This window comes from Dermochelys coriacea, chromosome 3 (genome assembly GCF_009764565.3).
Source record: "Dermochelys coriacea isolate rDerCor1 chromosome 3, rDerCor1.pri.v4, whole genome shotgun sequence".
Taxonomy (NCBI): domain Eukaryota; kingdom Metazoa; phylum Chordata; order Testudines; family Dermochelyidae; genus Dermochelys; species Dermochelys coriacea.
In genome coordinates, this window is record NC_050070.1 from 4953224 (window position 1) to 4973410 (window position 20187).

Below are 20187 nucleotides of genomic sequence, written 5' to 3' on the forward strand. Positions count from 1 at the left end.
CCAATCTGACAGTTTTCACCCCCAGACTATTACTAATGAGGTCTCTAGCTGGATCAGAGAGACCACGGCCAGCTGGCTGTCAATCACAATGTTTAAAGCATTGCTGGAACGTGCCTAAATACTCCGGTGATGGAGAGAGTAGAAAGCGTGTGTGGAACAGTTTTGCAGTCAGTTATTGAGCATGTGGCATTCAACAGCAAGTGGGTTGGAAGAGAAAAGGGAGGGGGAAGGGAAGAGAGAAAGAACTAAGATCAAACTCCACGGACCCTTTAGGAGTTGGCAGCATGGAATGGAAAAAATTACTTCCCCTTGATGAGAGGCCATCAGCAAACGCAGCCCCATGGCTCTGTGCCTTTGATTCTTTACATAATGGGTCACCCATCTCCAGCTTTCCATGAAGAAACCGTCCTCTCGCCTACCTAATATCCCATTGCACCAATCTAGCAGAATGCAGGCTAAAGGATCGCTGGTTTTGCCTTTGCTAAAGAGCTGTAAGTGGAAATAAAAAGCACAATAATGACGCCAACAGACACTGCAAAACAGAGCACAGCTAATACTGGCAAAGGCATTCACATAACAGAGGACACCGAGAGCAATTGGAAACCTGGGCAGAAGAGAGAGAAATGTCTCTACCTGGTGGAATATACCCAGTCAAGAGGGGACAGAGTTAGTAATCAGCAATGCTGACAGAGCTACTGCAGAGGTGGACAGTGAATTTTTTTTTACTCTTGTATCCTACTGAAAATGGAGGTCTCTGGGTATGTCTACACTGCAGTTAGCCATGTGCCTGCTAGAGCAGCTAGACAGACTTGCATTACTTTGCTCGAGCTAGCATGCTAAAAAATGGCAGAATGGATGTAGCGCAGGAGTGGGTAAACTTTTTGGCCTGAGGGCCACATCAGGGAATAGACATTGTATGGTGGGCCATGAATGCTCACGAAATTGGGGTGGGGGTGTGGGGTTTGGGGTGCAGGAGGGTGCTCCAGGCTGAGATCGAGGGGTTCAGAGGGCAGGAGGGGGATCAGGGCTGGGGCAGGGGGTTGGGGCATCGGGAGAGGCTCCGGGGTGCAGGCTCAAAGCAGCACTTACCTCAAGCATGGTGCAGCCCCCAACCCAGCACCCCAGCCAGAGTGCTACCGAGCCACGTGGTGAGGCTTGCGGGCCGGTTTAAAACAGTTCGCAGGCCGTGGTTTTCCCACCCCAATGTAGCGGTTCTGACAGATGTTTGGGTTAGCCCCCGCCCCCAGTCCAAGCCCACCCCACCCAGCCCGGTTGGGCTGAGCTCGAGTGGCTAACCTGAGTCTCTGCTGGAGCTGCACTGTCCACACTGCTACTTTTAACATGCTAGTGCAAGTCTGTCTGCCAGGCTGGATGGCTTGCTCACAGCTGCAGGGTAGACACACCCTACGTGACTGTGTGGTGCACACACCTGCAGGAATAGCAGGGGGCTACAAATCAGGACTCAGGTGCAATGACACAGCTGTGAGTGTGGAGCAGACGACCAGAGGTGCAGGGTTGTTTATGGGATAGGCTGGCGGCGGAAAGAAACAAAAGGACGAATTCCTTCACACAACGCACAGTCAGCCTGTGGAACTCCTTGCCAGAGGATGTTGGGAAGGCCAAGACTATAACAGGGTTCAGAAAGGAACTAGGTAAGTTCATGAAGGATAGGTTCATCAATAGCTATTAGCCAGGAGAGGCAGGAATGGTGTCCCTCGCCTTTGTTTGCCAGAAGCTGGGAGTGGATGACAGGGAATGGATCACTTGATGATCCCCTGTTCTGTCCATTCCCTCTGAAGCACCTGGCATTGGCCACTGTCAGAAGATCGGATACTGGGCTCGATGGACCTTTGGTCTGACTCAGTATGGCCGTTCATATGTTACGGGAAGGAGAGCGGAGATCTAGATTCTAGTTGAAAGCTGTGTGTTATTAATCCCTCATTTTCAGAGCACAACACTTACTCACCTCAAGAGAACCCCCCATCCCACTTCTGGCTTGCAGCAATGGTCCCTTCTAAAAAGGATACCTCAGGATCTATGGGGTTATGAATCGGGTTCCACTGTTAACCCCACTGAGTGTCTTCCAAAAGCCCTGAGGGGTGACACTTACTGCAAACATGCCCTGCAAAGAATCTCCACCAGCATGAACATAACCGGGCCACACTTGGAAGAACACTGGATGCCATGAAATCAATTCTGCAATTTATTTCAGTTGCTGGTTTACAGAAGACGCTTGAAATAGTAAAAGCGGAAGTGAGTTTTCAAAGCAGCATAAAAGAGCAATTAGTATCCAGCAAACCCCGTATGAAACCCTCAAATGTTACAGCTTAAATTGACAACAAAAGCCTCAATCACAAGGAAAATAAACACTGGTGCCCAAGCAAGGCAGCGCTTAGGGCTTGACTAGCAGCTGGCCAGGATCCAAGGTTTGGGCATGCGGCCAGGTCAGAACTGACATCACTGGTCTCCATCTGAACAGTGGAGATCAAGGGGCGCTAGCTGCTTTCAGGAGATTTCATGGGACAAAAACTCCTCCACTCATCTCTTATCACAAAGGTATTGGACATGTCTGAACTAGAAAACAGGCCTTTTTGGTTCGGGGACCGAGCGAAACCAAAACCAGAGCAGTGAGTTTGAATGCCAGAGGTGGAAGCTTAACCCTACAAAATATTTACAGGGTTTCAGATGAGTGGTTCAGTATCATTAATAACTGAATTAGCTGTAGATGCAGGAGGCACTTGGGAAGTCACCCGTCCCCTCTAAACTCTATTTTCTAGCTTGAAATGTTCAGTCACTTCCTAGCCAGGGAATTTCCTCCCCTGCCCCCCCCCCCCCAGCCCCTCTATTTTTCTGCAGTTTATATTATTTGCTAAGTATATAACGACACTCAGTTTACTGCTCCCTGCAGCTTTCAGACTTCGATGTGGTCTCCTCATTTGCTAGGAAACGTCAGTGTCTTACGTCACAACGCATGCAGGAGAACTGCCTCAAATCAGAGCCTGATGCTAGAATCCCTTGCTGAGATGCTTGAATTCAGACACAAGTGCAAAGAAAGGCAGTTATCCGGCTTGATGTGGCTAGCTGAGCCCAGGCTTCCCCACCTTTTCCACTGGCTAGATTGAAAACCAAAACCCAGAGGCAAAACCTAGCTTAGAGAGTGCAGCTGTACCCAGTACAAAACTGGCAGGGCCCACACCGATGCACAAGCAGCAAGATACTCAAATGAAGCAGGAAGTTGGAGGTTGAAATCTTCCAAGGGCAAATTCAGAGTTTTGAAATCTTCTGCAGCAAAGAATTGTCGTGAACATCCTCTAGCCACTTGATGAGGATCTTATTCAGATCAGCTGCCCTGTAAAAAAAAAAAACCAAAAAACAGAAAAACACTCCATGAAGCTAGGACTGCTCCTTACTGTGCTTTCTCCAGCCTAGCTTTCATGTCCCAAGGAATTAGGCTTCCATCCATTTCCTAGGGAGACTGCTCCATAGCCGAACAGATCTCACAGCTGTCCTGCTTTGCTGTGGGGAAATTTTATTTCCCATGAAAAGTTTAGAAGAAAATGATACTTTTTATTAACAACTGGCAGTAACGAGATGGCATTAACATGGGGAAAATGCAGGCTGCCAATTAGAAGAGGCTGAAAATTTGACCCAAAAATGCCTTTTTGACTAAATAGAAAGTTAATTATTTTATTGTTCTAATTTTTCAATCAAAGCATTGTACCAAGTTCAATGCCCTACCAAATTCTATTACATCAACACTCCTGTTTTATCAGCCAAACTTGTAATCTAGTCAAAAAATGAGTTGGACCAAACCTATTTTCTATAAATCCATGTTTACTGGCATTAATTATTACCCTCCTTTAATTCTTTGTTATCACAGAATCATAGAAGATGAGGGTTGGAAAGGACCTCAGGAGGTATCTAGTCCAACCCCCTGCTCAAAGCAGGACCAATCCCCAACTAAATCATCCCAGCCAGGGCTTTGTCAAGCCGGACCTTCAAAACTTTTAAGGAAGGAGATTCTACCACCTCCCTAGGTAACCCATTCCAGTGCTTCACCACCCTCCTAGTGAAAAAGTTTTTCCTAATATCCAACCTAAACCTCCCCCACTGCAACTTGAGACCATTACTCTTGTTCTGTCATCTGCTACCACTGAGAACAGTCTAGATCCATCCTCTTTGGAATCCCCTTTTAGGTAATTGAAAGCAGCTATCAAATCCGCCCCTCATTCTTCTCTTCCGCAGACTAAACAATCCCAGTTCCCTCAGCCTCTCCTCATAAGTCATGTGTTCCAGCCCCCTAATCATTTTTGTTGCCTTCCGTTGGATTCTTTCCAATTTTTCCACATCTTTCTTGTAGTGTGGGGCCCAAAACTGGACACAGTACTCCAGATGAGGCCTCACCAATGTCAAATAGAGAGGAACGATCACGTCCCTTGATCTGCTGGCAATGCCCCTACTTATACATCCCAAAATGCCATTGGCCTTCTTGGCAACAACGGCACACTGTTGACTCATATCCAGCTTCTCGTCCACTGTAATCCCTAGGTTTTTCTGCAGAACTGCTGCCGAGCCATTCGGTCCCTAGTCTGTAGCGGTGCATGGGATTCTTCCATCCTAAGTGCAGGACCCTGCACTTATCCTTATTGAACCTCATCAGATTTCTTTTGGCCCAACCCTCTAATTTGTCTAGGTCCCTCTGTATCCTATCCCTACCCTCCAGCATTTCTACCTCTCCTCCCAGTTTAGTGTCATCTGCAAATTTGCTGAGGGTGCAATCCACACCATCCTCCAGATCATTAATGAAGATATTGAACAAAACCAGCCCTTGGGGCATTTCACTTTATACCGGCTGCCAACTAGACAAGGAGCCATTGATCACTACCCGTTGAGCCTGATGATCTAGCCAGCTTTCTATCCACCTTATAGTCCATTCATCCAGCCCATGCTTCTTTACCTTGCTGGCAAGAATACTGTGGGAGACCGTGTCAAAAGCTTTCCTAAAGTCAAAACAACAGGTCCACTGCTTTCCCCTCATTCACAGAGCCAGTTATCTCGTCATAGAAGGCAATTAGATTAGTCAGGCATAACTTGCCCTGGGTGAATCCATGCTGACTGTTCCTGATCACTTTCCTCTCCTCTAAGTGCTTCAGAATTGATTCCTTGAGGACCTGCTCCATGATTTTTCCAGGGACTGAGCTGAGGCTGACTGGCCTGTAGGTTCCCCGAATCCTCCTTCTTCCCTTTGTTAAATATGGGCACTACATTAGCCTTTTTCCATTCATTCGGGACCTCCTCCAATTGCCATGAGTTTTCAAAGATAATGGCCAATGGCTCTGCAATCACATTTAACAACTCCTTTAGCACTCTCGGATGCAGCGCATCTGGCCCCATGGACTTGTGCTCGTCCAGCTTTTCTAAATAGTCCTGAACCACTTCTTTCCCGACAGAGGGCTGGTCACCTCCTCCCCATGCTGCGCTGCCCAGTGCAGTAGTCTGGGAGCTGACCTTGTTCATGAAGACAGAGGCAAAAAAAGGCATTGAGTACATTAGCTTTTTCTATATCCTCTGTCACAAGGTTGCCTCCCTCATTCAGTTATGGGCCCACACTTTCCTTGACTTTCTTCTTGTTGCTAACATATCTGAAGAAACCCTTCTTGTTACTCTTAACATCTCTTGCAACTCCAGGTGTGATTTGGCCTTCCTGATTTCACTCCTGCATGCCTGAGCAATATTTTTATACCCCTCCCTGGTCATTTGTCCAATCTTCCACTTCTTGTAAGCTTCTTTTTTTGTGTTTAAGATCAGCAAGGATTTCACTGTGAAGCCAAGCTGGTCGCCTGCCATATTTTCTTTCTACACATCAGGATGGTTTGTCCCTGCAACCTCAATAAGGATTCTTTAAAATACAGCCAGCTCTCCTGAACTCCTTTCCGTGTCATGTTATTCTCCCAGGGGATCCTGCCCATCAGTTCCCTGAGGGAGTCAAAGTCTGCTTTTCTGAAGTCCAGGGTCTATATTCTGCTGCTCTCCTTTCTTCCTTGTGTCAGGATCCTGAACTCGACCATCTCATGGTCACTGCCTCCCAGGTTCCCATCCACTTTTGCTTCCCCTACTAATTCTTCCCGGTTTGTGAGCAGCAGGTCAAGAAGAGCTCTGCCCTTATTATTAGAGTCCTGTATCAGTCACTCCATTGTTTTGCCCAGGATCGATGCCAGGCTGACAGGTCTAAGACTACTTGGGTCATCCCGTTTACTCTTTTTAAAGACCGGGGGAGTTATGACAACTTATTAAAAAAAAAATCAACTGGAGGGACTCACAGGTTAGAACCCAGATCTGCAGGGCTCTGAGCAACTGAAGCATCTATGCTACCACGTGGCAGAGCCGCAATCAGAGCATTATAAAGCCTGGGAGACTAAGGACCACAGGAAGTGCCACCCACAGAGGACCTGATTGGTAGCACCTCCCACTGACTTCTGATTGGCCCAGGTGCACTATTTAAGCATGGAAGGAGTTCCAGGAAGTTGTCTGTGCAACTTGGTAGTACCCAGTCTTCTGCTACAACATAGCTCTTTCTTATTCCCTGTATTGGTCCCGGCTCTAACCCTTGGTTTGATTCCTGATCCCAGCTGCCAGCTACGATCTTCAGCTAGACTCCTGATCCCGGACTCTGGTTCCAGTCTTCAACTTGACTCTTGGTTTCCGACGCCAGCTCTGACCCCTTGGCTTGACCCCTGATTCCTGTTCAAACTATCAGGCCCTACTTCTGCTCCAACCACTAGCCCTGACTCCTGGTTCTACCCGCTAGGTCAGACCACCCATATCCCAGTTGTGACACCAGAGAGCCCCTTGGTCAGCTCTTCTAAAACTCTTAGACACAAGTTATCTGGAGCTGCTAATTTAAAATGTCTAATATTAGGGGCTGCTGGTTAACATCCTCCTGAGTTACTGTTGGCCTGGAAAGTATTTCCTCATCCTGTGATATGAAATCATCATCTGGCTTTTTCCCAGTAGAGAAACAGGTCAGCATTAACTCACTGACCTTTGTTTCCACTCATCCAAGTAGGAATGTGCATAGGAGGGGGTCTGCATCAATCCTCCAGCAAATCCATTTCAGGCCAATGGATCAGCCACACAACCCTGCTAGACGTCTTCAAAGGGGAAGACTCACTTGTCAGTGCCTACTGTCTCCTTCTTGGTACGAACCAGTCCCTCATTTTGTTCCCATCCATGCAGATACTTGATATTTTATCCAGTGGTGGGAAGCAGACACATGCATGTGACAGACACAAGGGTGGGGGGCTCAGTCTGCTCGGCTCTAGTGATACCTGGCAATAGGGCACAGTGACCTCAGCCGGTATGTGGGGGAAAGCTTGGGCTGTGATTTTTCTTCAAGGATTGAACTATGAGGCCCGTAAGATAGTCACAGCCCCTGTGGTTGTCAAAAATAGAGCAGTGAACTGGTTGTTGAAGGCTCCTTTACCTCCTAGGTTTTGAACACCTCCTTTTGGAGACACCCAGGATTCATGCAAAGAGAAGCAGAACATTTGCATTAATGGGTTGGTGCCCGGATACCATGGTGAGAGGTGCTGTGGAAACATCTGAGACAGACCAAATCAGCCCATCTTGTCCAGCAGTGGCCAACATCGGAGGAAAGCAACAAATTCCAGTGTGGGTGATTCCCTTCTGCCTCCCTGAAATTCTCCTTGGATATGGGATTCTTCATTTCCCACTCTACAGTGCTGCCTGGTATAGCAGTGCTGCCAAACAGCGTGATCAACAGAGGATGGCAAAGACGGTGCAAGTGAGGGTTGACGAGCTAGTGTTGTAAAGCACAAGGAAGTCTTTAAGTGAAAGGTGCCAAGTTCAGTAGCAGGATTAAGAGAGAGAGCAAGAAGGTATTTAATCATCTGCTACAGCCACAATTCAGCAAGCAGCCCTTTCCCCCTCCCCCCCAGGACATGAATGATCTTCCACGTCCTGGGCACATCTTGACAACAGTCAGTAAAAGAACCACCCAAGAGACAGTGTCACTGGGAAAGTGACAGGGCATCGCCTCCAGATGGAGTGAACCTCAAATATTTATTTCCAGTGATAGACACTGATGTTGACAGACATCGCTTCTGCTGACTCCAGTTTTAGAGAGCGTCAGTGCTAGATAATAAAAAGAACAGGAGGACTTGTGGCACCTTAGAGACTAACATTTATTTGAGCATAAGCTTTTGTGGAGTCCTCCGGTTCTTTTTGCTGATACAGACTAACACGGCGGCTACTCTGAAACCTGTCAGTGCTAGATAACGTCACCACTTTGTCTGACGGATGCTGGTATCTCAGAATTACTCACTGGACCATGATCAAAAGGCCGCTTGTTGATTGGCTCAGAGGATCACTTGTCTTCTATGTTAGCCAATCACATAGTAGCTCTCTCATACAAGTGCTTTTTGACATCTGTTGTAAGTAGTCCATGCATGTTGGCTCCAGGATGGTTGGCGGGGCCAGTGACTGAGTGGTAAATAGAGGTTGCATTTAATACAGTTAGAGAAACGTCAGCATGGAACCTTGACCTTTAAATCATGTTTCTAATCGCATTTAAAAAAAAATCTTTCTAGTAAAATTGGCGAGAGCTGCTAGCTCAGCAAAGAGTCAACACTCCTCAGAACAAATGCTTGTGGACTGAACGGCATTAGGGTTTCTCAGAGAGATTAAAGATGGAAAAGACCTGTTATTAACAGTCACTTGTTTAGCACCTTCCAGCCGAGGATCTCCCAAGTGTTTTACGACACTCCCGCGTTAAGCATCAACGCTGATCTTCATTCTACCAATGAAGCAACGCTGGCACATGAACATTAACAAACTTGCCCCAAATCACACCCAAGGAACTGGGAATAGACACCAGATCTATCTACAGAATAGATGGAATCACAGGGTTGGAAGGAACCTCATGAGGTCATGTAGTCCAACCCCCTGCTCAAAGCAGGACCAATCCCCAATTTTTGCCCCAGATCCCTCAATGGCCCCCTCAGGGATTGAATTCACAACCCTGGGTTTAGCAGGCCAATGCTCAAACCACTGAGCTATCCCTCCCACATCCAGGTCCTTATACTGGCGTCTATCACCAACACCTGAGCTCCCCAGTTCCTGCACCCAAAGCTTTTCCTAAGTCATATTGACTATTGATCAATGCAGAACTGGTCCTTCTACTATCTTCACCAGTGCCTCATCTGGTAGAGTTTGAAGTATCCAGGAATAGGGTTTCTGTTGGCTGATTATTCTACAATCTGACTGGCATGGGGTGAGAACAAAGCCCACAAAAAGAGCATCGAGCAAGAAATAAATGTTATTTTTAAGATGATGTTTTGATCTACTCTATTAGGATTTAGCAAGGTCAGCATTGCCCTTTCACGCAGTTAAAAACCAATTTAGGGAATACTAAGAGTACAGATTGCTGGTTTTGCAAGTTCATGTTACAAGCTCACCAACAATTTGTGCTTTCGTAGCTTCAACTTGTCACAATGTCTGGAATCCTTGGGAAATCCCTTGAAGATTGCATTTTGCATGTAGCTGGCATCCTAGAGTTCTTTATTAATTCAGCTTTTAGAGCCAAATCCTCAGATGGTGTCAGTCAGCATAGTTTGTGGGAAGTCTGGTTCATACACAAGGCAGTTTTCAAGGGATTTCCCAAGAATTACATGTTGGGACCTTGAAACTGAGACAAGCAGAAGCCACTAACCTGCAAACACGTGATGAGTCTGCAACATGAGGAACTTCTGCCAGAGCGCAAGAGAAACAAAATAAATCAGATGTAATCACATTAAACAGCCATGGAACCATTTAAGTTTTGAAAACATCCATTCTGACACTCCTGAGTTATTTGAACACTAAGGAAGAAGTGAGTTTTCACCCAAGGAGATGGTACAGATGCTGCTTGGCCAATGAATGACTAACCCAGCTTTGTTTCAGAAGTTCATCGGGAACGAGAAACTCAAACTTTGTCTTATCTGAGGAAACCTGGTTTTGCAATCAACCTGAACACTTGAAAAAAAATCATGTTCCAATGCAGTGATTGGGCTTTTTTGAACTATACATCCATACCAAGGTATGATACTCCATATGGGTGCATGCGAGCATATAGAACTGAAGGAGAAGGAGCCAGGAAACCTTGAGTTCTAACATGCCTAGACCTCTGCCAGTAACCTGTGCGGGGCTTGATGCAAGCCAATTAATCTCTCTTTGCTTCTGCTGCCTTATCTGTGGAATGAAGATTATAACGTCTATCACACGGGGTGTTGGGAGAAGAGACTAATTAGTCTTTGAAAGCAAAAAATGCTGTAACTCTTTAGTGATGCACTATCACATAATGCTTATGGGCCCAATTCTCCTCTCCTGTATCCCAGTGGAGCTGCCTTGACTTGAATGGAGTTACCCCAGCTTTACACCAAATGGGGCTCAGAAGACAAATCAGGTCCAGTGAGATCAGCTGGGAAAATCAGATGGGATCCAAACTCTCCCAAAATTTAAGGAGCGTTTAGGTCCCATGGCAAAATGATTCAAACCGCCATCGGGGAGAGGGAGAGGGAAACTGAGGAAGCTCTTCAAGCTGTTCCAACAGTCATGCAGGCAACTAACAAACCCTCTGCTGGTTCTTTTCAAGGTGATCTCTGCTTAACATCTTTCTCCTGCAACATCACTGCTCTCTGGGCCTGTCAATGGGAGGCGCTCCATGCAGCTTCGGATCAGGCACTCAAACCTCACATATAAATTATTACGCTTTAGTACAAAATGCTACAATCCAGTTCTGGTCAAGGAGCAGTTTCCATTACAAACCCACTCTGCGGGCAGCCGGTGCATGCAGAGAGGTGTGAGCCTGTTCTGTTACACGTACTAATAGAAAGTAACATTTTTCAGCACTGATCTCTCTCCAGCCTTTGGACTGTCTAACGACTCTGACGTTTACTGCACTAGGCACTCTTAACACTGGCATTCGTACCCTGTAAAGCCAGGACAATATTCCGCCTTGCAATTTAGTTGACGAGAGATTTTATATTATCTTGTAAAACTGCAGAAACCGAGTCTGATTCAAGCGGTGCTGCAGAGAAATTTATCTATCGGCAGTTAGCATTTATCATATTACACATGCACTTTGCAGAAATCCAATTGCTCCTGCTGACTTAACTGCCTTTCAGTCTATTGGCTTTTTTACAGCTTCTCTGACATTCAGGCAGACCCGTGATTTAATTCAAGGAGTCATGGATGAGCAGTCAGTGGGGAGTTATTTCCCAAGAAGCGTCCCTGGAGGAGAAGATGAAGTGCTCTCTCTCAGAGGTGCAGAGGTTTTGGGGCATGAAGAAGGGGTATGCGGGTAATTTGAGAGGATGGATCCTTTCTGTGGGGCTGAGCTCTAGGAGCGAAATGGAATGGAGACTTACATAGACAAGAGACAGAGACCTAGGGATGGTGATTTCACCCTCTGGCTGATGGGCAAATGTAAAGGAATCTCAGCAGTATCGTTTCCTTTCCAATGATATGAAGGTTTAAATTAAAGAAAGGGTGAAGCCTTTAATTTACACCTTTGGCCCCCCCACCTCCCATTGTGGGTCTCTATTTGCTTGAGCCAGGCCCTTTCAAATACCTGCAATGTCCTGCTAAAAGTCAGCGACAGCTAAGGGGAAGAGAGAACTCACTGCTCTTGTGGAAGGAGAAGGTAGAGGTGGCAATATGGTTAGTACGTCTTACACATCCCAAGTGACAGTGCTCCCCCCGCTTCCCTAGGCAGATAGCTTCTCAAACTCCTTGGGAGGAAGGATGGTCCAGCGGTTAGGGTGAATAGCAGAGACTTGAGCTCAACTCAACTCTGACTGCCTGTGTAACCTTGGGCAAGTCACTTAACCTCACTATGCCTCCGTTTCCCCATCTGTAAAATGGAGATACTAGTCACACCCTCCCTTCCAGGAGTGTGTGAAGATAAATATGTTTGTCACAGAGTGAAGTGTCACATGCGGGGAGGGAGAGAGAAAAAAAAAAGGAGTGACTCAAATTATCCAGTCCTCTCAGAGACTGCTGGAAGTGTGTGTGGGGGGGGGGGGGCGCTACATAAATCAGACCCAGTTCCTTGCAAGAGGGGAGAAGGATGAGGAAGGATGCACTCCGAAGCAGACCCTAAGGAAAAACCGGGGCAGGTGTTGGAAAAAAAAAATCAGCACCTGCTGGGGAAAATGTACTACGTTTGGGGTGCAGGTTCTCATACTAGAGCACCTGGGAGACTGGCCCCTATCAGGACAGTGCAATTAAAATGAAATAAATGCGCCCTCTTCCCAATTCTATGAACTCTTTACAGCTGTTAAATTAACAATGTAACGCTTCCACTTCTTAGATGAAGGATCTTTGCAGATCATTTCAGTGTTCCAGACTGTAGAGCTAAGTGTTAGTACAAATTCATAGCTCAGTAGCTAGTACACACGTTCTCTAAGCCTCTAGGGAATAGCAGCAGCAGGATTTCAGAAAGGGTGCCTGTATTCACATACCGGTGAACTATAACCACTGCATACAGCACACTTGTTTGCATTTCCTAGAAGAAAGCCTGGAGATGGCCATTCTGGCCCATATTTAAAATGGAAAATATACAGTGGAAGAATGTGAAGAAATGAAGTAGTCAGATAAAGGATGGATGAGCTAAGATACACTATTCTTGTGAGAATTTGGAGGAGCCCACATCCCATGACAAATATCAGGAGTATTACTAGTAGCACCTCAAATGCATTCACCCTGCACTAGGAGGAATCAGTGTCAGAGACAAGAATGACAGGTTTCAGAGTAACAGCCGTGTTAGTCTGTATTCGCAAAAAGAAAAGGAGTACTTGTGGCACCTTAGAGACTAACAAATTTATTAGAGCATAAGCTTTCGTGAGCTGTAGCTGTAGCTCACGAAAGCTTATGCTCTAATAAATTTGTTAGTCTCTAAGGTGCCACAAGTACTCCTTTTCTTTTAGAGACAAGAATGTACTCTATGAGGGAAATGTAGTGTAATGGTTTATTGCTAAACGAAAGTCAAATTGAATTTGCCATTCACACTCCTCCTAGACCCTCAATGCAGAAGCCTCCCCTAGAAACTGAGGCCTTGCCATAGAGGTAAGAGAACTAGCGACTTTGGGTGTAGATCAGGATACATTAAATAGTGACACAGCCTTTTTGATAAGTATTAGTACCTCAATGACTGTCTGAACTCCCTGGGGCCGGAGAGCATCCACCAGTTCACAATGCTCACGACTGGGGTGCTCAGACACTCCAGTAAAAGGGGTCATAAGGACCACAGAATGTATAGGTTGAACTTTGACTAACTTTTGCCTTTTCCTAACCAACCCCCATGACTCTGGCTCAGGCCCGCCTGCCTCACCGTCCACAATTCCCTTCCCCCTCCAGTGACCTGGAGATGCTGATGGTAATCGCCTCTCCATCACCGGGTATGCGACCTGCACACACTTAGCTGTTCTAATCCGTTCTTGTGAGACGATCCCTCCCAGCCTGGCTCATCTTTGGCTCTCTTTTGCTGATAATTACTTGTGTTGAAATAAGGGCCAGCTGATGACATGGGCTAAGCTAATGAGGCTGCTTTAATAGATCTCATAAAAAAACCCCACACACTCCAACAGGCTGGATCGCACCGTTCTTTACACAATCACAAGCTGCTGGAGGACAAGCTCGGAAGCTGCAACATAGTAAGGCAGGGATGCTCGGATTGCACATGAGCTTCCGGAGGTCCCAGCTGGGCTGATGTCACTGAAGACTTGCCCTGCAGCCCAGGGGAGCTCCCCGTGCGGCACGACTGGCGCGGTAATGAACTCTCTCGTGAGCTGGTGGGCAGGACGTGCATTTGGGGTCAAATCCAACAGTCCCCATGCAGGCAGAATCTCCACTGAACTCACCGGGGGATTTTGTCTGAGCAAGCGCCGCAGCAGCTGGCTTGGTGGGGGTAGTCTCTCCGAATTCTCGAGTTGGGCCATGGGATGAAGATGAAGGCTCGCGGCAAAGTCAGGAGCTGCGTCATGGCCCCAGGCCATCGAGGTAGGCTGGGTTATGCATAGGCCTAATTCATGGAGGTGCTGAGCCACCCTGGCTCCCTCTGAAGTCAATGGGAGCTGGGGGCACTCAGCCCACTGAAAAATCAGAGCCAAATATGCAGTGATCTGTCATGACCCATTTGGTCTGGTCCCTCCAGCATAGGCTCATACTTGTCACTAATTCATTTAGCTAGTTGGACAAGGCTTCATCATCAAGCCGGGGGTGTAGGGGGAATAATTTGTGATGATCTCTGTGGGCAAATAGGTTCACGGATCAGATCACAAGAGCTGACTGCCCTTACTAGCTTCGCTTGTAGGGGTGCAAGCGTTCTCAGTCACCAGACCTGTCCAAGCCTTTAGCAAACACCAGCCATGGTGCCCCACTCCCTTGCCGCACCTATTTAGACTTGCCAAAAGCTCGCTCTGGGCAAGGGCACTGGAGCGAGAGCTGGCTTCCAAGCAGCGCTTACATTCAGGCCCCCAGCGGGTCTTTAACCGCTCACCAACCCGCCCCCGCTGTGCACGCAGTACCTTTCCATCTGAATCCAGTGTCCACACTCTTCAATGTGGCCCCGAGTCAGCTGGGGAATCTGGAAAGAGATGCACAAGAACAATGTGACACAGTTTCGCTCCAAAGAGGCTGCCGTGCCCCTCAAAGGTACAAAGGCTTTTAGAAAAGGTTGCTGCTTAGGACCGGCCGTATGGGATCAGCCCTATCGAGCCTGGCACCATGACCCCAGCAGTGGCCAATTCCTGATGCCTGAGAGGAAGGTCAACTCCCCGGCCCAGGCGTGTGGAGCTGTACCTAGCTAGAAGAGCATTTCGGCCTGACCCCTGCATGTGGCCTGAAGCATGAGGTTTGATCGCCCTTCTCGGCTGGCACAGCTTGTGGGATTTATGCAGCTCGTTAGTCAAGGAAGCTGCAGGCTTTGGTTCAAGGCCCTCCTGCTACTGGGAACTCCCCACGGTTGCTTCACACATGAAGCATGAGCCACTTACGAGGGATGCATTCAACTGGGATGGAGTCCGAGGGAACCAACATCAGCCCAAATGACGCTGGATATCCCTGGCCGCCGGGGAATCAGGATGCCATCGGGCAGCATCTTATCAGGGTAGATAATGCTGATCACTTACCCACTCTTCCATGCCTTTACTCAGCTTAGGATGGAGAACAAAGTCCTTCCCAGCAGTAACCATCAAAGCTGGAACCAGGATCTGCAGGGGGATCAAGACAGGGCTAGGAAACGAGATGCCCCCAGATCAAATTGTCCACTCTGTAAACAATCTCCTTCTGCAGTGGGGTAGCGATCAATAGCCGCTACCAGCCATGCGGAGTGGGGCAGATTCACCTGGACTCCATGGGAGTGGGGTGGAGGGGGACAAGAACTATGGCTACCTGGCAGCTGCCCAGCTCACTGCGTGGCCTCCTGCACCACCTTAGGAGCCCACATCTGCAAGGATGGGGAACACGGCTAGGGAGAGTGGATTGTTCTCAGACCAACAGGCCTTTACAAGCCATGGCAGGGACAGGAGCTGAGCGAGCCAGGGGCTGCCACATGGCAGCGAGTCTGGAGAAGTGGCAGCCATGCCACCTGGCTGTCCCACTCTGTTGCCTGCCTGCCTCCCTCCCCAGGTGATGATGTGCTGCCCAAAGGCCACGCACATGGAACACCTGCAGAAGGAGCCCCAAGACTTGTTGCAATTGCTCCTTTGCAGATAACCACACTTGAATTTCAATCCATTTATCCAGTGTATGGAGAGTATGGGCGGTGCGTAAACCTCCCCCTTCGGGGAGGCTAGTCCTCTGGCCCCCTTCGCCTATAAGAGTCCCAACTGCCCCCACCCCTGCCGATGGAGGAGCCCTGGCCCACCCGCCCCGACCCCCAGGTCACTGGCTGGTCGAAGCCCCAAGTTCCAGGCCACCAGCTGGATCTGAGCCCCCACTGACTTCAGGGGAGAGGGGGAGTGTGGGTGGGGCCACAGCATGGGTTAGGGGAGGCTTAGCCTCCCCTGACCTTTGATACCCACCACCCCTGATGGAGAGCTACAGGCTGAAGCCCCAAAGCTTTGCGACCTTGGCAGGCGTTTCTGCTCTACTGTACAGGAAATCACTCGGGGATGCTCGCCTATTCAGAGGTACAAGGGCACGAGAGAGGAGCCCTTTTGAATTGCCCCAGTTAGGACAATTTATGCCTGTCCAATCACTGTGGCCATCCCAGCCAGAGCACCAGCAAACAGACTGTAGAGAGCAATTCTGCACTGGCACCAAAGGATCATTCCTAGATCTGAGACCACGCTGACCAACCAGTCTGACCTCCTGCGTCAACTAGCCCCGAGAAAACAGTTGGACAGAGGGAGTAGATGGGCTTTAATGAGCCTTTTCTGTCCCTCTTCTCTGAATTCCCAAGGGTAGCTGCTGACCCAAAGAGAGCAGGGCAGGGACAGTGCAAGCGAGACCAGAGGGACATGCCTGTCACACACTGCCCTGGGGGCAAGGGAAAGTGGCTGCAACATGACCACCGTCTAATATAAATCACGACCCAGTCAATCAATGCCCCAGCTTATCTGCAGTGCAGGAAGCCCTAGGCTGGAGGCTACCCATGGACTCAAGAGTTCTCATTTATATTTGTTGAGACTGAAAATGAAGCGAGGTCACAGAGCCGGCGCACGTCTGAGCATCGCATTCACTGCTCCAGCCAGTTGGTTAACCGCTCAGTGCCCTTTGGGTGGCTGGTATTGCCCTCTTACAAAGGCAGCCTTGCAAAGTGGTTAGAGCACAGAATTGCTGTGTGACCTTGGTCATGCCACCTCGCTTCTATGTGCCTCAGTTTCCCCAGCTCTGTAAAGCATTTTGAGATTTCCGGAGGAAGAGAGCCGCATGAGTGCCAACTCCTGTTCTTCCAAGCACAGCCGGGCTGACCCCACATTCTGGCGTGGAGAATAAGGGAAAGCAAGAAGGGGCAGGCCAACACCGGGCACTGCGGCAAGGCAGTTTGGCAACTGCTGAAAGCAAATTCTGGGACCGTGTTCAAATCCTGCTGGGGTGGGCAGGCAGATTCTTAAAGGTATTTAGGTACCTAAAGCAGGCATTGCAGTACCTTTACAAATGTGGCCCTAAGTCCATAACCTACTGGATCACCCCGTCCCGCTCCTGGCCAGCGGAGGATGGTTGACTCTGGGTGTTTTGTCCAGGTGACAGGGATTTCAGCCCTCCACAGCCCCATACTCCCACCCTCCGGAAACTTTTCCTTTCTTGCATGGAAAGGAGGCCCTGAGGGAATAGGCACAACGCTACTAGAGGCTGAGAAGGAACCAGTTGCCAGTTCACTCCATGGGATGTACTGAGTGGGGATGGGTGCGTCTCAATCCCAACTGCGGGATGACCCACAGGATCCCCAGGCCAGGCTCCCACATGGGGGTACCATGAAGGGCACCCTGACCTTTGCCAACACTTTGCCTCTGGCAGAGACACAGACATTCCAGATGCCGGATCCCGATGTGCCTGCAAGCCTAGAGGAGGATACACAGATGAGCCTAGCGCCTGTTACCAAGCTACTGTGGAAGTATTTAAAGGGAATTTGGATGCAGGCCTCTATATTGAGCTGGAGTCAGGCTAACTCTAGCTTTAATAACGGGAGATTTGTAGAAGCCCAGATAGTGCGAAGCGAGTGGAAAACAACTGTGAAAGAGGCTGTTGTGACCTTGTATTAGATAAGAATAGAATGCAGACTATAAGAGAAATGGTAAGAAAAATAAGATATCATGAATGAATATGTATAAACAATATGCAGTTGTTGCTTATTATTGTCTGTAATAAAGATATAAATCCTTTCTCTAATTGTTTTCTTGTAGAGACCTGCCTAGGTGGAGGAAACCCTGGGTCCCAGTGCATTCTCTCCCTCTGTGCAATTGCTGGAGGTAATACAGTGTATCTGATTTCCTGCACCCAACCTGAGAGTGAGAACTCCGTTTTTCTCAAACACTACTGTTAATTCTGCTCCAGGTAACGAAGGCACCGCGGGCTGCTCCCAGCATGTTCCCTCATCTGCGAGTGGCCCAGGGTCCGGGATGGCCGAACCCAGCTCCGGCCCCTGCTCTGAGATCAGAGCCCAGAGACAGCTGCCAAGTGACAACAATACTAGGATCCACTCTCACCTTCCTGTCTTTTGCAGAGAGGCTCCACTGCCAATTGGCTTGCATGTTCCGGTACCAGTTCAATGGTCTCCTAAGGGTGAGAGAGAGAGAAAGCTGGGAGGGACTTGAATCGTTAGTAGGGATCCCCGAGACTTTCTTGATTGCTGCATTCCTTGGGGAGGTGCAGCTGAATTGGCGGACCAAGATTTTGGCTGAGTTGGTATTTCCTTGCCATCCCAGGGCAGACCTCCCCAGCCCTCTTCTCTGGGCTTTCTATGGTGGTTCATCTTAGGATCCACTTGAGAACATGTGCTAGGCCTCCACGCAGTGGGGAGATTCTCAGGGGCCCCAGGCAGGGGACGGAGCAGTTTGTTTGCAAATGAAACAACCGAGGGCCTTGTAACAACTTCCCTGGGAATATTCCAGGCAGAGCCGAAGTTACCTCCCTCTCGCCAGCGCCAGACTCTTGCTTCGTTCTTTAGCTTAGCTTTTACCTGAAGCCAGACTTTTTATACTGCTGGATGAAGTACTGGAGATCCGCTCCCTGTAGGATCTGGCTTGGAGGTGGGTCTTCTGGCATGCCAGCCAGAAGCCCTCCTGCAGAGAGAAAGAGAGAGAGGGTGAGAATATCTGCTAGGCACCGTCATGGGCAGGATCAGCTGCAAATGATCCCGAGGCTGTGGCTCCAACAAAGGACTAAGGGCTTGCAGAGTTACCACCCTCTCTGTTCGTGCTGAGTTGTAAAGCCGGGTGATGCTCTGTGAATGGGATTTAGGCTGAGACAGGGAGCCCTGTGGTGACAGGTGGATGGCGTGTGTGTTTCCTGCTGGCCCAGGAGTTCAGGCTCCTCATTTAAACAGCTATAGCAGCAGCCTCCTCTCCAGAGGCACATGGCAGCTGCAGCTCCCACGGAGGGTGTTCAGTGCCTGTAATGGCAACACCGCTTATTTAGGCACTTAAATGTGGATTTAGGTGCCTTGACTTTACGCACCAGAGCTCGTGATGTTCGGCCCAACGGCTACAGGGGCAGTGGGACAGATGCCCAGTGGTGCCAGCTGGCAAAGGGTTCTCTAGTTTGTAACAGCTGCGCCTCACAGACTCACTACATCTACCACCCCGCTTTCACAGAATGTATCCGTACCGGGGGTCACGTGAGCCTCATATGCAGCCCGGGCATGTCTAGGTGAGAACACAGCACTGGTAGAACTCATAGTGTGACGTTAAGCCAATACGGTTAAACTGGTCCAAAAGGCGGGCCCACACTCCTCGTTCGCTGCGAGTCTCGTTTCTTTCGGCGTGAGACTCCTTTATTTCAGTTTCGTTTGCATGGCTTGAGAACAGGTTTCAGCTAAACCCAGATTAGCTGTTCACACTGAAATCCACAGAGAGGCTCGCTCTAGGCTGGTTTCGAAGCCAACTTCAAGTCCTACCAGGGCATCTTTCTCCTTTGGACTGGCCCTCAGTGCCCAGAGCAGAACCCTGTAGCCCTCTGCATAGGCCACCCCTCCAGCTATCCTGCAGGTTTTTGCAGGAGCCCCGTTTCTGGGCACGTGCCTCCAGCTGGAGCTGCTTAATGAATGCTTATCGCTGCTGCTATTTATAGCGCCTTTCTGTGGTGTGCATTGGTGGGTGATTTGATTAGAAAGCACTGCGTAAGTGGATTTGCAAGGGAAGAAACCCAAGGAGGGAGATAGGAGTTTCAAAGCATTGCCTTCAGGTGCTCTGGTTATCATTCAGCCGCTCCACTCAATCCCCCTGGCCGAGGCCTCCCTGATGCTGCCCAGCTTTTAATTAAGGGAACAGGACCAAGGGTGTTTCTCAGATTGGCTCATAGATTTCACTATTCCCACCCTCACCTAGCGCATGATCTACCCAGAGCAGCTTGCAAAGAAAAGCGATTTCTTTCTTAATACCAGCCTCTCTCCTCCCTGCAGGCACACGGGCCGGTTTGTTATTGCAGGGTTTCTCCCAAGCCTTGGGCTGCACACGCTGCGGTGTT

The 20187-nt window shown here is 48.9% G+C and overlaps 1 protein-coding gene across 3 annotated transcripts in view; it reads right to left on the bottom strand.

Annotated features, from left to right (window-relative positions):
• Nucleotides 1-2180: 2180 nt before the first annotated feature.
• Nucleotides 2181-20187, bottom strand: part of EPHX2 (epoxide hydrolase 2) — a 140519-nt gene continuing 122512 nt past the window's right edge. For 2 of the 3 annotated variants that reach the window (XM_043510023.1, XM_038396749.2), the window contains exons 15-19: nt 18683-18785; nt 18210-18279; nt 15189-15269; nt 14586-14644; nt 2181-3349 (exon numbers count right to left, since the gene is read on the bottom strand). In XM_043510023.1, the coding sequence (XP_043365958.1) occupies nt 3265-3349; nt 14586-14644; nt 15189-15269; nt 18210-18279; nt 18683-18785 (398 nt within the window). In that variant the 3' untranslated portion in view covers nt 2181-3264. Of the gene's footprint in view, nt 3350-13596; nt 14151-14585; nt 14645-15188; nt 15270-18209; nt 18280-18682; nt 18786-20187 lie in introns of those variants that run through there. The other variant, XM_038396751.2, reaches the window with a different exon arrangement.